The sequence below is a fragment of the Bombus affinis genome, chromosome 12 (genome assembly GCF_024516045.1).
Source record: "Bombus affinis isolate iyBomAffi1 chromosome 12, iyBomAffi1.2, whole genome shotgun sequence".
In the NCBI taxonomy this organism is placed as follows: domain Eukaryota; kingdom Metazoa; phylum Arthropoda; class Insecta; order Hymenoptera; family Apidae; genus Bombus; species Bombus affinis.
The window spans coordinates 4,740,011-4,755,020 of record NC_066355.1 but is presented as its reverse complement, the minus strand read 5'-3'; the positions used below and the strand labels follow the sequence as shown (position 1 = coordinate 4,755,020).

The 15,010-nt window shown below is 40.2% G+C and overlaps 1 protein-coding gene and 1 long non-coding RNA gene across 12 annotated transcripts in view; one reads left to right on the top strand and one right to left on the bottom strand.

Moving 5' to 3' along the window:
• The window catches only part of LOC126922495 (homeotic protein distal-less), a 113,254-nt gene extending 105,426 nt beyond the window's left edge, over positions 1 to 7,828 (top strand). For all 4 annotated transcript variants that reach the window (XM_050735079.1, XM_050735077.1, XM_050735076.1 and 1 more), the window contains exon 5: positions 5,511 to 7,828. In XM_050735079.1, the coding sequence (XP_050591036.1) occupies positions 5,511 to 5,679 (169 nt within the window). In that variant the 3' untranslated portion in view covers positions 5,680 to 7,828. The remainder of the gene's footprint in view (positions 1 to 5,510) is intronic.
• LOC126922503 (uncharacterized) overlaps positions 5,261 to 15,010 on the bottom strand; it is a 77,496-nt gene continuing 67,746 nt past the window's right edge. For all 8 annotated transcript variants that reach the window (XR_007712810.1, XR_007712812.1, XR_007712814.1 and 5 more), the window contains 2 exons: positions 8,874 to 9,206; positions 5,261 to 8,210 (listed from right to left, as the gene is read on the bottom strand). This is a non-coding gene — a long non-coding RNA (uncharacterized LOC126922503). The remainder of the gene's footprint in view (positions 8,211 to 8,873; positions 9,207 to 15,010) is intronic.

Genomic DNA, 15,010 nt, shown 5'->3' with positions numbered 1-15,010 from the left:
GTTCAGTTTATATTGAGACACAATTATAATCAATCGTGTCTACTATATTTATTCTAGAAAATATATTATAGATTACTAGTTTTAAAAATACAGAAAGTTAAGAGGATCGAATACCATCGTCTTCCCTTCGAAATACCTGTTCAAAAGGTGTCGATATATCTTTGCAAATAAGATTCATTACCAGAATCAATAAAAACACGTCTGCAACATACCGTCACCAACATCTGGTATCGAAGAGTTTTATAACAAGTATACGTTACACGTGTTGCCTCGTACCCCTATCTCGCGACATCCTTTGAAACTTCGTACAAATGGTTTACATTCGATACACCCGGTCAAGCCTATAAGACTATGCAAGATAACGCCGTCAGGCTGCCTGGACGTAAAACGTGTTGTATAAACACTGATACTATCGGTGAATCGGGCATTAACGTTCGTATGTCCACAGGCCGTACGAGCATCTCCCTTGTACCACCATGATAACAAAACTGTCGGAAGTATACGGCGGCGGATCACCGTTTTAACCTATCATCGACTCCGATTTCAGGGTTCGGGTGGCACGCGTCAACCCTCTTCTACGCCGCGCCCTTCGACCTTTGTGTTACGGCACACGCATCGCGCGTTTTATTTCACAAGCTGTTATTTTCGAATTTGGAGGGCAAGGAGATTAGCGCGGCTTCGAGCTTATTAATGTGCTATGACAAAAGAATTTGACGAAATTCATCCTCCTTCGTGGCTCCTATTTGGGGATGTTTCCCAGATTGCGTATTTATTGTAAAATCTTCTATAGGTTATAGGAATAGTTATACTGTTGTTTTTTTTTTTGTCGTGCCTTTATGTCTAATGTTGGTTAAAGTTTGTTTCTATATCGTTTTTGGAATATGAAGCGAAAAATGTAAGTAGTTGAAAACTTTTGCATTATGCGTTATTTATCGGATGCTTGGAATCATTACGTGATTCTATGGAATCTAATAACTTAAAAAAGTAGATGAGTTCAGAATTTCATTAGCCCGGATAATTATGGTATTAAAAATCTATCGAATTAAACAAAATTAATGCGTAATATCGAACGAAGCATTAATTTAAAGAAATTAAAGAAAAAAGAATGACATTCGATATAATTAAAAATAGAAGAATGTACCCAATTTCTTTTTCTGCAATTAGTATCTAGCGTACAAAGATACTTGTATACATATATCGAAAGTGTATCAAATACTGGTCACGCTCGTAATTAAAATTCCCGTCACACACGAGCGCCATTACGCGTGTTTTGTCGAGCTCATTTCGACATGCTCGACCAAACAAGGGAACGAAGCTCGCGGTTATTACCTTATCAAAATAAAAAACGATCCCACGGATGATTCCTCTTATTTCATTATCCCAATAAATACCGGGAACGTGGCAACGTGTTTCTCGAAATACGAGGAACGCGACCGAAGACGGGACAATGTTTAATATTCAGTTGTCGGAAATTCATTAAAGTGGTAGGAACACGCGGAGGCATTAAATTCGGCATATCTCGAAAGGGTTAATTGCTACAAAACAGCGCGCAAGCTTCTTTTCACAGGATCCAAGCTAATGGGGAAGGACAAACGTAAAACGGCACACAGCGAAAACGAGAGTAGCGCACGCGACTCGAATGTAATTGATGCGTGGTTCCGTTTGCAGAAACCAAACTCGATGACTCTGCTAGTAACGACGATCCGTTCATACCATAATACGCTTAATGAGGACCCGTTAATTACGCTAATGAATCCCAGAATCCCATCAGCTTATACCTTCGCAAGCTGGAGTCGCGCCTGCTGCACCATCCATCCACGTTATCTTATTGGCCATTCTCATTATAAATATTCCAGACTTGGACGTTATTCGAGTAAAATGTTTGAAAAATGAACGATTAAATTTTCCATTACTTAGTTATAGAACGAAATAACTTTGTTTGGAATTTTCTTGCGAAGTGTAATACGTTTCTTGAAGCTATAATTCAAATAGTTCTTGATTCTGTTGTTTCAATATTATCAACTGTGCTAGATGTACACAAATTTAGATAAATATTACTCAAAGATGATCGAAATCAAAATAGTTTTAACAACAAATACTATAGCGCCTATATTGGTTATGGCATAAATGTATACACAATAATCTATTTAACATTCAAATTAATATTAAATTTGAAAGAAGTTGACTAAAATAGAAAATTATTTGAAGACGTTTTTTTTTTCATCGATTCTATTTTAGACGATTTTGGAACGATACATTAATATATTTGTTCTTGTTTCAAATAAAATTTTTCCCAGCCTGTTATGTTACAATTCTTACCTTTGCTCGCTCTAAATCTAAACGGGAATCGTGAAACTCGTCCGGTTTCAACTATTCCTCTTCGACTACTTTATATCCCTCTCTTCATTTCCAGCGATTGCATCTTTGCTTTCTCTGTGGTTTTCTTGTTGCAAGACGTACACAGTCGAGAAGTTCAAGAGGGTGATTGTCTCGTCAGTTTGCTTTCCGTTATTTCGTATCGCGATCTAACGAGGACGACCGCAAGTCGAGCGTAATTAGATGATCGACCAGTTTAATAACACGGCGAATCTTCTTCTCTACTTCCCTTCCTTGTTGCTTGACATCGCGCCACGCATTTTGCTCTTGCCGGGTTGGTTATCAGTTAGCCGAGATTCCACGGAATCACCTTCGTGACCGTGCAGCTAAATGCTCGTCGTTAGGGCGACCGTTGATTGAAGTTATGGCAAAGCAATTTCGATAGAAAGACTCTAGAAAGAGTATTCGAATAAACCACTATATCAATGGGTATCGAATGGAACACTTTCGGTTTCCTTGATTTCCTTCTTCCATCACTTTCTCAATGAACGCTTTTGTGTTGTCTTTTATGATTTCATCAGAATTACAAGTGTAAAATGAAGTTCGAGTTTGTGACAGAGGAAACATAATGGAATTGGAAGTTCAAAGGAAATAATCCATTAAAGGGAATCGTATATACTCTCTGAATGAAATTGACTTTGGAAATGAGGAAAATGATTTTCTGTCTCCTTGACAGAAGTAATAGTGTTACTTAACATACCAAGAATTCTTTACTAACACTGACAGAACGGCGCTAAAGGAAAAGAGAACTTGTATTATTGTATCTCTCTCGTAACAGTGTTTTCATTGAACTAAAGATGAATTATTCTAAGCTCCGCGCCAAGTTTCCTTTTTAACACGAATACGATGACAATAGAAAATTTGTTCTGCTCTATTTGTAGATAAGATACGATGCACCGAAATTCAGATTAGTTGTGTGGAACAGGAGATTTAATTTGTTAAAATACTGAAATAAATGTCGAGCACGGTAGGGTTAAATTTACGTCGCTGGCGGACGTACAAGAATATCGACAACAGTCGAACAACATTCCTAAAAGTCAGAATCCACTGGCCGAGCTGAAGAAAAGAAGGAAACGCGGTGATACAGACGCACGAGATGCCATGTACGAGCGTATCGTGCAGAAATGACAATGGCCGAAAGGCAAATTGCGTCTGCGTGGCTGGCACGAAAAGCCAAGCAGCAACCTTGAAAGACCTCGCGAGTTCCTTCGGTAACGTGGGATAGAGGTGAGAGTAAAAGAAGACGAACGAATACGTACGATGTGTGCAGCAGAATGCACGCTAGAATTTTTCCCTTCGCATTCCTTCTCATACTCGTGCCTGCCATTCGTTTCTTTGCCTGTCCCTACCCTCTCCCCTGTCTGACCAAATGAAAAATGGTCACGAAATTTCCTGCACTCGTCCGTCTTATTCGACCACGTGTAGAACTAGCATGGAAAAGTCGATCGATGAGGCGTTAAGTAACCGTGTCCTTGTTAGATTCTTGAGAAAAATCCGCTCGTTCTCGGGAAAACCGTCTCCTGTGATTTCATCTCTTACGCAACTACCATCCTTTTTTCTCTTTTCCATAGACTGCGCGTTGTTACTCCGAACATTAACTATACATATACATATGAATCTGTGTGTTGATGCGTTTACCCGTGGGCTCTTTTATTATAATCGATTTCCTTAGTGTATCGAGCATGGACTAAGAGGACAAACAGGCTGACAATGATGGATTAGAATTCCAGAACCCGATGAAGTAATTACAAAGACTCGGCGTGCTTTACCAGAGACGTAAATTATCGTTGATTGATATTTTCGACGTGTTTACGAACGATATTCCTTCTTTTACACGTTTCGTTGTCCGATAGAGAATTATGGTACGGGACCACGTTCAAGGATGGAAATAACACTTATGTATCGCTGATACAGTCGGATCACTTTTAAATACGAACTCGTTTTACGTACCTAGTAATCAAGACGCGACTCACGGTAACTCGTTACTATTCGATCACCCAGTATTATCGCGTGGTGTGACCATCAATTGCGTGGGTTTGCGTCTTTACAGGCCGCTTCCGACCTTCGTAACAATTAGCCGCAATTAAAGTCGCCGCGGCAAAGGCCGTACGCTGGTTGTCTTAATTTCTGAATGAACTTCCTGACATCCAGTACGAGCTGGGTCGATATTTTCTCGAACTCGAACGACGAAAGGGTGCTTAGGGAATCGGTTAATCGTCCAACATTATCGACAGTGTAAAATATCACAGGATTCTATACGAATTTAGAGAACTTCTATTCTTTCTCACCTAAGTAGTATTTCTTGTTGTTTCAAAGAACTGCTCAGGATGCTAATGGGGAATTCGCTCGTCGATTTTTACCTTTCCTTCAACTACGACATAAAACGGAGCGGAATTTTTAATTTAAGTAACTGTAGCATAGTTCTTATATTTATATTTGCTTTACAAAAATAATACATGTCGCGATTATAATCTTGTTTTGTATTGCTACTTGAAGATTTTAATATTACGGAATGAGTGAACTTCTTCCATTGCTAGAAGAAGGATCTCAAAATATCGTCAAGTATCTGTATATTAAATATCAAATAACTTTTTAGGATCGCGAAGATCGTGGGTAATTTGACAGATAGACGTAAAATTCTTTTCACAAACATTTTGAAAAATAACCCAAAAATAACTCATATAATTCATTACACAGATATAGATGTAATGCAATATGTACTTCAATATTTGCGATGAATATTGCACACCACGTATTCAATGAAGGAATTGCATTAGTTCACTCAACTGATCGTTGTTTATTTAACTATTGTATTAATTCATATAACTGTTTGTTTCTTACGTTCCAATCGAAATGAATGATATGACAGTCAGACCATAACGAATAAATATTTGTATTTTATTTGACAATTATAAATTCCATCTACATTAACAAAAGTAAACATTCTCCACCCTATTTCTGTAAGTTTAATTCAAAAATTGAGTCCAGAGTATAAATAAAAACATCATTCGATATATACCGCAACGATGACAGAATTCTTAAAACCTTCACCACGACAGGATTATTTTAGAAGAAAAATTCATGTGAGATAATTAGTGGTTGCTCCAATTTTATTATGTATGTTAAAATTGCAGATCGATGGAGAAGGTATCCCAAGATCAGGCCTCATGCACCCTGCAGCGCGGACTTTCGAGCATCCCCTCTTTGGCGCCGCGGGAGTTCATCGGTGCACACTCTTTCCCGTGCAGTGGATATGCACGGAGTAATCCCTTTCCATTGGGACCGGTAAACATCGGCTATTGAGAAGAGCATCCGCCCTCCGTAAATCCCTGGACACGTTTAACGGGATCATTTCGAAAATCGGATTTAGCCCCATTGTCCCCACTTAAGGGGATGACACCGATCTTAGCCGCCGCGGGAAGCTACTTTCGTTTGTCGATGCATACCGCAACACGCCATGACAAGGGACCATTCGGGACATTCTTCTGGACCGTCGATCAACATATGTCCTCATTTTGATGGACCCGTCGCTCCTTTGAAACTTGATTTTGCGAGAGCAACGAAGCGAAGACGCGATGGAAGAGAGCTACCAACAAAAGAGCTTGCATTTAAACATTTGTGTTTAATTCAAAAATTTTTTTTATTTTGGGCTTTATTTTTTATTTAGCCATTTTTTTTTATGGGCTGTAAATGTGTACACGTTTTAGAATATTTTCATGTATCTGCTTCGTGTTTATGGGCACGCCTTTCGTTCAAAAGCCGATTTTGTAAAAATAAATGTAAGAATAAAAGAAGGATAGGGAAGAGATTACTAGCATCTATTTTGCTATCAATCAAATGAATTAATAAAATTGAGGTAAAGTTCCGTTTTCTAATGTTCTTATCTAATACGTTTTACGTTATAATCTTTAATACTTGGAAAGTAGCCAACTAGGAAATCCACTAGAAAAGACACTATGCTATTTCATGAGTCCTGTACGCGACTGTAAACTTTGTAAATCGTTTCAACAACCAGATTAGAAGAACCAACGTAAGAAGATTTTCTTTTCTAATTTCATTACCGTATTTCCTTCGACACTTGGCAATCTTTGAATCGCATAAACTGATAAAAACATTGTACACAGCTCTCGACTTTGCCCGAGTAATATCACGTTATTGAACATTATTGCAGTAGATAATCGGTCAAGATAATCTCAGGAAAAAAGCAACCCCTCTCCGAGTAATTTAATCATCCATCTCCCGCTACTATTCCATTCACATCAGTAAAATGCAAATAATGCGCCTTTCGATAGATCTTACGACGATATCGAGATGTAAAATGCAACAGAGGAGAAATACTAAACACTATGAAATACTACGTTGATAGAGCGTGCAGTACGCTTTCCACAAACGCGGCTGCATACAGAGATAGGAAAAGAGTCGAGAGAGCACTTTCGAAAATCTCGTGACTCGCCTCTTCCTTGTCGTGGTAATGCCTTGTAGGTAAAAAGGAGAAACTCGTAGGAAGGGAGGAAGGATGAAAAGAGACGGCCACTGTGGCTCGTAAAAGGAAAACGGAATCGAGGGTGAGCCGTAGTGTGGCCATTTTGTCTGTTTAGTTCCACACGGAGACACCCGATGTATGGACTCCGCGGTGCGTATAATCGCTAATGCTCAACCCCCCTTATCCATCCATGGGGAGGGTTAAAGCCGAACCCCCGCTAATTTCATAGATAGCCCTCGCTCTTTCCGTGAATGAACCCCGTGAGATTTTGGAGACACCGTTGGTCCCCGATTGTCTGCTCTTGTAACACGTTGTTATCAATGCATGATAATTAATTTGCGTCTCGCTGCGAGTGACAACTCATATTTCGGGGGGTTAGGCAATATCGTCGCGAGATTTTATAGACTGGACTATGCCAGTTCGAGAATTGTGAAAGCGTTAACTAGAGACGAAGAAATTCGAGCAGTTGTAAGAAATTTGAAAGTATCTAATAGATATATTGGATTAACTTGCATGACATATGATTTAGTAAATAAAACGCGTAAAGATACGCAGATGTATAGTTAAGGGTTGAAAATAAGAATGAAATTTGAATAATGATAAATAATTGTGAAATATTAAACTACAAATGTAATATAAAAAATAATTGGTAGCTCAAGTCCCTTTAGAAGATAAAATATGCAAGCTTCTATGTATATAAATAAGAGTCTCTTCTGTTTCTAATGATATAAGTAAAAAATTTATAATAAATGTTACCCCTCTAACACACTTCCTGTTACTGAAACACGATCACCTGTCCCTACAGTTACATTTTTCGCTGTATCAGAAATTTCTTTATTTTGAGCGATAATTTGTCTGTATTTAATCGATACACCACACGCATTAGTAGCAGTGAATGTGTTAAGAATCCTATGTACTATTTGTAACTTAATGTATAATGAATTCTGCAAATAAAGAAACTGCAACTTACCTTGAATTATTATTAATATTAGTTAAACTGTAAGAAACTGTACGAAATTGTAAATCATCTATCGCTTTGTTTACCACTCTTCTACCCTGTCAAAATCGATGTTCCCGATCAGCGATCACGAATCAGCATCATTGAATGCTTCAAGTCCCGTCGTTGAGCCATTCTGTTCCCTTTCCTTTCTCATAGCGGATCGTTGCAGCCTTTTTGCGGGCTTTTTGCGGCCTTTTGTAAGAAACACACTGACCGAAAATTCCACTTGGTCCATGTCACAGACTTCACGGTCCATTGGATCGTGAACTAGATGCTCCTTGTCGTTCGCGGAGCGGCGAACCCGAAGAATGAACTGAATTGGCCTTTTCCATTTTCGCCAACTCCCTAAGCCTGTAATACCCATTTGCCAATCGAAAACTCCTCTGGCGAACTATTCTAGTTGTATAAAAGGAAAACGTAGCCTGGATATCGACAACAGATGGATCTGTGGTATTAAACGGTAAACAAACATGTTGATCAGTCGTGTAACGTTATTTGAAGAAATATATTATGCTATTGTTCGAATCAATAAATTAATTGAATAACATTAAGTTAATGAATACGTTCTTTTTGTATATTTAATCAAATGCATATACGACGTACTAGTTTCATTATTTCAGATTTATAAAAATTACCGATTTTTAAATTGGACGATTCTTGAAATAGATCTGTTACGATTTCTTTTATAGAATAATTTATTATCAATTAAAAAATTGTTTCATTGGGACACAGAATATCTTTGACTTTCTCCACTTGTTTCAAGCGCTTCCAGGGTACCTTTTCCAAAATGAAACTCACGTAAGGAAACCATACGAATATTCTAGTTACATCTGACAACCAATAATGAGGTATCAATTTTTTTTTTTTTTTATGACATAGTACCCACCACTCAGGATTAAATAATATGATTTATAGCAAGTTGCTGCTTCTTTATTATATTTGACAATTAACGATAAAATAAAACACTGATAACAGTATATCACATCGGAAAAGAGATATTTCATATGCACGAACCTAACAGAAAGGATGTCTGCGATAAGACGTTGGTAGATACGATGTCTGAACACGTCGACGAGTTTTCCATCTTCCGAGCCGAAAAGACCTGAAGGCGAAGTCCCTCGGTCGATCCGTTTAGCCATCAGAGGAGTAGTAGGTATTCGTCTCTGGTCGCCGTCGGCCTCTGATTGTCCTTTATTGGGTTAAATTGAACTTCCTTCTCGTGATACGCGGCTCGCATCAACTCACTCGCTCTGAGTAGTTGCTTAGCTCTTAAACATCTGTGTAGGTACGGGGTGTTCTTGAAGTATCTCGATTTATCTTCGGCCTGCCGGAACGACGCCATTCATCCTAAAGTAGAAAGGAAAATAAAAATCTTGTCACAACTGGACATCAATTTTCAGCGATCATAATGAACATCCGACCAAATAAAAGATACAAACACGCAGCTATAAAATGTCATTTCATTAATTTTCTACGTTACAGAGACGCACTTAGAAGAATCATTGGATCATTTTGAAAACACCTATTATTTGACACCTTTGTCAGAAATGTATATATTTTTATACAACAATTTCCTAGTTTCTCCTTAAGCTATAATACGTCGAGGATCTTTGAATTTTGGCAAGATAGAGATTAAAGGACACCCTGTAGATTGGCGGGCGGGCGAGTCATGCGAGCTTAAGAGTTAAGAGTTTGGGTTTGCGCTGCGCAACAATTCGCGAGGGGGCGAACCGCGACTCAGGAATTCAGAGCGGGTAAATACGGTGGGCGTCTTATTCTTACGTGCGGAGAACGCGAATCCCGCGACCTGTGAACCACTCTTAATATATCGTGCCATCGCGTCAAAGGCGTCGCTTTGACCAGCTTGCCTGTCCACCAAGACTCAGCCGAGTTTAACGATGTTAACAACGCCGGCATTCTACCGAAAGAGGCCTCGCTAAACTGGAACGTTCGTCTCTTATTCCGGTCCGCGCTTATTACTCTAGAATCGAACACAGGATAAGCGAACACTGTTTCCTGTTACACATAGATATCGATTTTAGGTTCAACAGATCGAATCCTTAGTTTTGTCAGCAAATGAAATTCAATGAAATTTCCTGTTTAATTTTTCCGCGCGATAATCTTTCGAGCGTAGTAAATGAATATGAAAGATTGGTTAATTTTTCGATAGGAATTGTTGGCCGATGGTTGAGAATCCCTGCTTGAGGGAATCGTACTGATAAGAATGAATTATGCAGATGAATGTTGCGGCGATGTCGCCGATGTATCAAACCGCCTCAACTAGCTCATTCTCCTTCGTTATCTATTCGTTGACGAGCCCGACGTGCGCGACGTGATCGTGGACCAGAAATCCGGACTGTTCCCATGTTCCACTTATAGCATTTGGTCCAATCGCACGCGTCTGACTTTAGACGATGTCTGATAGCCCTAAAATCAACACCAGGCTCGATCCTACTGACGCAAACATCCCTATCAGCCCTGCAATTCGTCACGAATGAAAATCGCGAGGCTACATATCTAAATGAAACATGATCTATGCGCTTACGACTTTAGGTTCCACGTTTAAATTGATACTTATGGGATGTCCAGTAGATGCGGATTCGACGAATAGATAGCGAAATCCCATTCATTGACAAATTCAAAATGATCCAAATGATACCTAGGTCTCGCGGACATACGCAAATATATATTTGCACTGGTTATCTACTTTCAGTACTTTGAACGAAAGAAATAAATTGAACAAACTACGTGATATTTATTTAAGCAGATATTATCTGTACAAGACTAGGAACTCGAGGGACAAATAACAAACTTTCAGGCATTAACAAATGAACGGAATGACTCCTAAATGTCGTAATATATTTGGGTTGATTACTGTCAGCGATACAGATAAAAGAAATAGATAGAATAAATTACGCAATGTGCTGTCAATAATTAACGAAAAAATAAAGGAAAAATTCCTCATTTCCATTCGTTTGTGAAAGAAATAAATAACATAAATTAGAACAAGAAACAATGATACAAATGTTGCATCTAAATAGCACAGAATACCAACCCAAGATTAAACATGGCAATAGATTGCGTACGAGGTATTTAACGTACACGAGGAAATTTCGAGGACGGAGAGACGGCTCATGACGGTTCGTCAAGCCGTGGCCAAAATGCCTGGCGCTCCGCACAGTGCCCGAAAAGGCGGTCGCCTCGAGTCCAGCAAGGTAACCGTTAATGATCTTCAAACAAGTCTCGCGTCAATTTCGAGCGGGCAATTCGGTGAGACTGGACTAACAGGTGGAATAAAGGCAACGTAACGAGCCCGAGGTGTAGCCTGAAACGAGCTCGTGGTTGTTAGACTTCTAGAAGCACGAGGCCCGAGAGAAAAAGGTAAAAAGGCAAGAGGGAAAGAGAAGAGCCAGGCGAAGGTGACGATAGATCATTAGGTAGTTGACTTGGTTTAAGTAACGGTGGCTAATTATCCCGGCGAGAGTTAATAACCTAGCGAAAGGAAGAAGCCGAGGGAGGTCACGAGACTGGCATGTCGATATTCGATTCTACTTGGCCGGGGATCTCTCCGGGCCGGCATCGAAGCACGTTACAAAAGTCCGAGTGGCGGAACAGAACGAAGAGAAGAAGGAAAAGGGGGCGCGAGTGGGAAAGGTAAGGAGGGAGGTGACTTAATGATGCCGCATCCGGGAGTCGCCAGGACATTGTACCGCGCAAAAAAGGATCTTATAACGCGTTCACAGCTGGACCCGCATTCTACGTTCCCCGTGTTCGAATGGGAGACCCCGATCCATTAACGACCCGACGCAAACATTAATAATCCGCAGCTTCGCCTCGATTGCCGTGCGGACGCGAGCTGCAAGGTGGCAACCTTGGCCAGGTGACGTAATAGTGGCCCGATCTTTTCGACCCAGCTTCCTGGACTCCATGACTACTGTTGCTGCTGGACCCTTAATACAGGGAAACTATCAGTCAATGATCAGTTGGTCCTTTTCAAGTTTTACACGATACACGAGCAAGCAGTAGATATCGTTTCGTTGTAATAATCAAGTTTCTATCGATTAATATATTGGTGTAGAAGGTTTGAAATTGTCATTATATACATTTTGATATTGTTTCAATTTTGTCCCCTTGTTCCAAGATTTATGTAAGGAATATTGGATTGAATAGGTGCATTAGTACTGCTCATAGTAAATTCCATGTGATATTTTCTACTACATATAATATATTGCTGGAAGTTGCTGCTTCTTTGTCATCCATTATTCTCTATTCACAACTATATTCTTCATATTTCATGATTCTTTATACTACACGATAGTTATATAAATAGTAATTGGCTAATTATTTCTATACAACTGCTCTGGTATAAATTTAAAAAGTAGTCTCGCTATTTCCATTAAGAAATCCATCGGTGTTTCAAATGTCTCAGAACATCAAGCATCTTCTTATTTCACAGTGATACACGTAGTCTTCGACATTTTACACAGTAATTGCTGAGTATTGGTAACGATGTAACATCCACCCATAACGCATAATCCTCCGAACAAAACGAATGTAAATCAGGGCAATAAATACCGAATAAATTAGTTTCACGAGGAAAGGGGAACAACTCGATCGACTGATTTCCCTGAAAAACAGCAAAATCGGCGAAATAGAGTCGCGTAGCAGTAGACCGTGAGGTAAGGTGATTCGGTTCGATTTCAAAAAAGCATCGGCCTCCCGCGGCGAGGATTCTCGTTCATCCATTCATCCAGCCGCGTGTTACGTTGGTCTTCCACTGCGTGTTGAAAGAAGAGGGCGACGCAGAAGAAGAAGGAACAGAGGTGGAGGAGAATAGAGCGTACAATCACGATGAGTAGCGGCCCTGAGGTGCGAGCCGCAAGTGGAAAGGCTCCCGGGCTGCCAACCTAATAAAGCAATTTGTCACGGTTGTCGTCCGAATGCCAGCCATACATTAACACACAATCTCGCCTCCGAGATAGTCGGCCTCCGTCCTCTTCGTCTTCCTTCCCTCCGACATTGGACCATCCTCACCTTTCCTGTTTTCCTCTTTTTCCATTTGCCACATTGAGGCTTTCTCTGTCCACGACTTCGATTCTTTCGTCACGGTGAAAAAATCCCTCCTAATCCGGTGACCAGGTTAATCCTTCCGACAATAAGGTGCAGTTATCTGCAGCATGAACCCTCATTTATCAATTGAAAAGAATATGCTATTAAAAGACCCTCTGGCCTCTTATTCTTATGCCAAGAGTTACGACGACGCTTATTTTTTTAGACCGATTTTACGTTAGAAACGTAGTTGGACTACTTTTCTCATTTAAGATGGCGGTGGTGTAAGAGAAACTTTATGTGAAATTCATCTAGAAGGTTTACCCGTAGCATGTCTCGTGCAGTACTAATTTTACGTGATTTGTCATCGTAGTCGTATATTCATTACATTTATTCAACATTTTATGTCACAAAATGAATGCTATGGAATTATGAAAAAATGATTACGGTATACTGCAAAACATTGCAATATATTGCAAATTATTGCTAGATTAATCGAACTCTTGCTTATTGAACTAACCGATCTTATTACATGACCGAAACAAGACGAATAGCGAGAAGAACTAACGAAATCCTATTACGTAAACTGTTTGCTCGCTAACGAATTCAGATAAGTAGAACTCTACTGGAATCTTATTTCCCCTGAGATACAAAATATCAAACAGCTCGAAGTTGCAGCGTGGATCATCGCTAACCTACGCGACAGAGAAAAACCGTGTCGAAACTTTCTCCTTCTTTTTAGATATCCCAGTTTCGCGTGATTCCGACCAAGTTCTGTTATATAGCTCGAAAACAGAAACAATATTATCTGCCGGTCGATTCGAAGCACACAACGACCAGCCGGATTATTACGCGGTTTTTGCACCGTGACCCTGGAACAACCGGGCTCTCGACGATGGATTCTGACTTCCTCCGCGACGTCGTTGTAAAAGCTACGAGATTCTGCAGCTTCTTGCTACCGGCGAGAAGCAGCACTCTCGAGGTGCGGGACATTCGTGATTGATGGATCCTCTCTCCGAGTGGTCTCTCCGGCGAATCAGACTCGGCCACACTCTCTCTTCTCCTAACGTTCGTTCACAGTTCTTCTTCTGTGGTTGCCTCGCAGTTTCTTCTCACCACTAGAACGTACGCCTTCGCATCCGATGAGAGTCGGCTTTCTAATCAAGAATTATTGGTCACACTCGACTGCTTGGTTCACCTGGTTCTCCAGAAGGTGGTAGCCAGTATTCTCCTGCCATACAACGTAACGCAACCATGTCACATGGAGACGGTGTCGATTCGGCAGATGATTGAGGTTCGAAGCATGCAGATTCGAGGAATCAATGTCAGATACCATGTAATACAATGTATAGCAACATGTAATTTCCTCCCCGGACATTGTATCCGCGGTTACGATCAAGCCGGTATACACTCTTTTTTTCCATCGATTCGGAATTCCGCCGCATGAAGATATTAAACATGTTACGCGCCACGCCTCGGTAATTCAATTCTCGGAATTGAGCGCGGTGCTCTTTATCGGCTTGCCTCACGGATGATCGCCGCCCCTAAAATCACGGTTCTCGCGGTTGCTCCACGGACTACGACTCGCTTTCTTGTAAAACGTTTAAGATACCGTACACCGTACGAAACGCGATCGACATTGTCGTATGGTATATATATATATATATTTTGTATATACAATATATATATATTATATATACAAAATGGTCGTCCACGTGATCCTCCTCCTCGAGCGTGATCGACCTCGGTGTCGTTCAGTTTTAACGTCGTTCCGTCGGCTTTGTTTATTTTTGTCTGGCTACAGGATAAAAAGTCTGATCGCGATTTAACGTTCTCTCGAAGAACGAGCAGCTAACATGTTGCTAACTGTTCAGGAAGATGTGCCTCTTTTCAGCAAATTATTTATAAGAAATCGTTCGGTCCCATATGTATTATTTTATTCTGTATAACGGTTGTGCGATCTTTCGTTTAGAGCTCGCAAACGATGGTCAGTTTCATTACAAATCATCCGATATTCTCAGAAACACCTAAAGGCAGAAATAACCGGTGTTATTCAGATATCGTCTACTGATAAGAAACACCAACATGTGCATAAATATTTA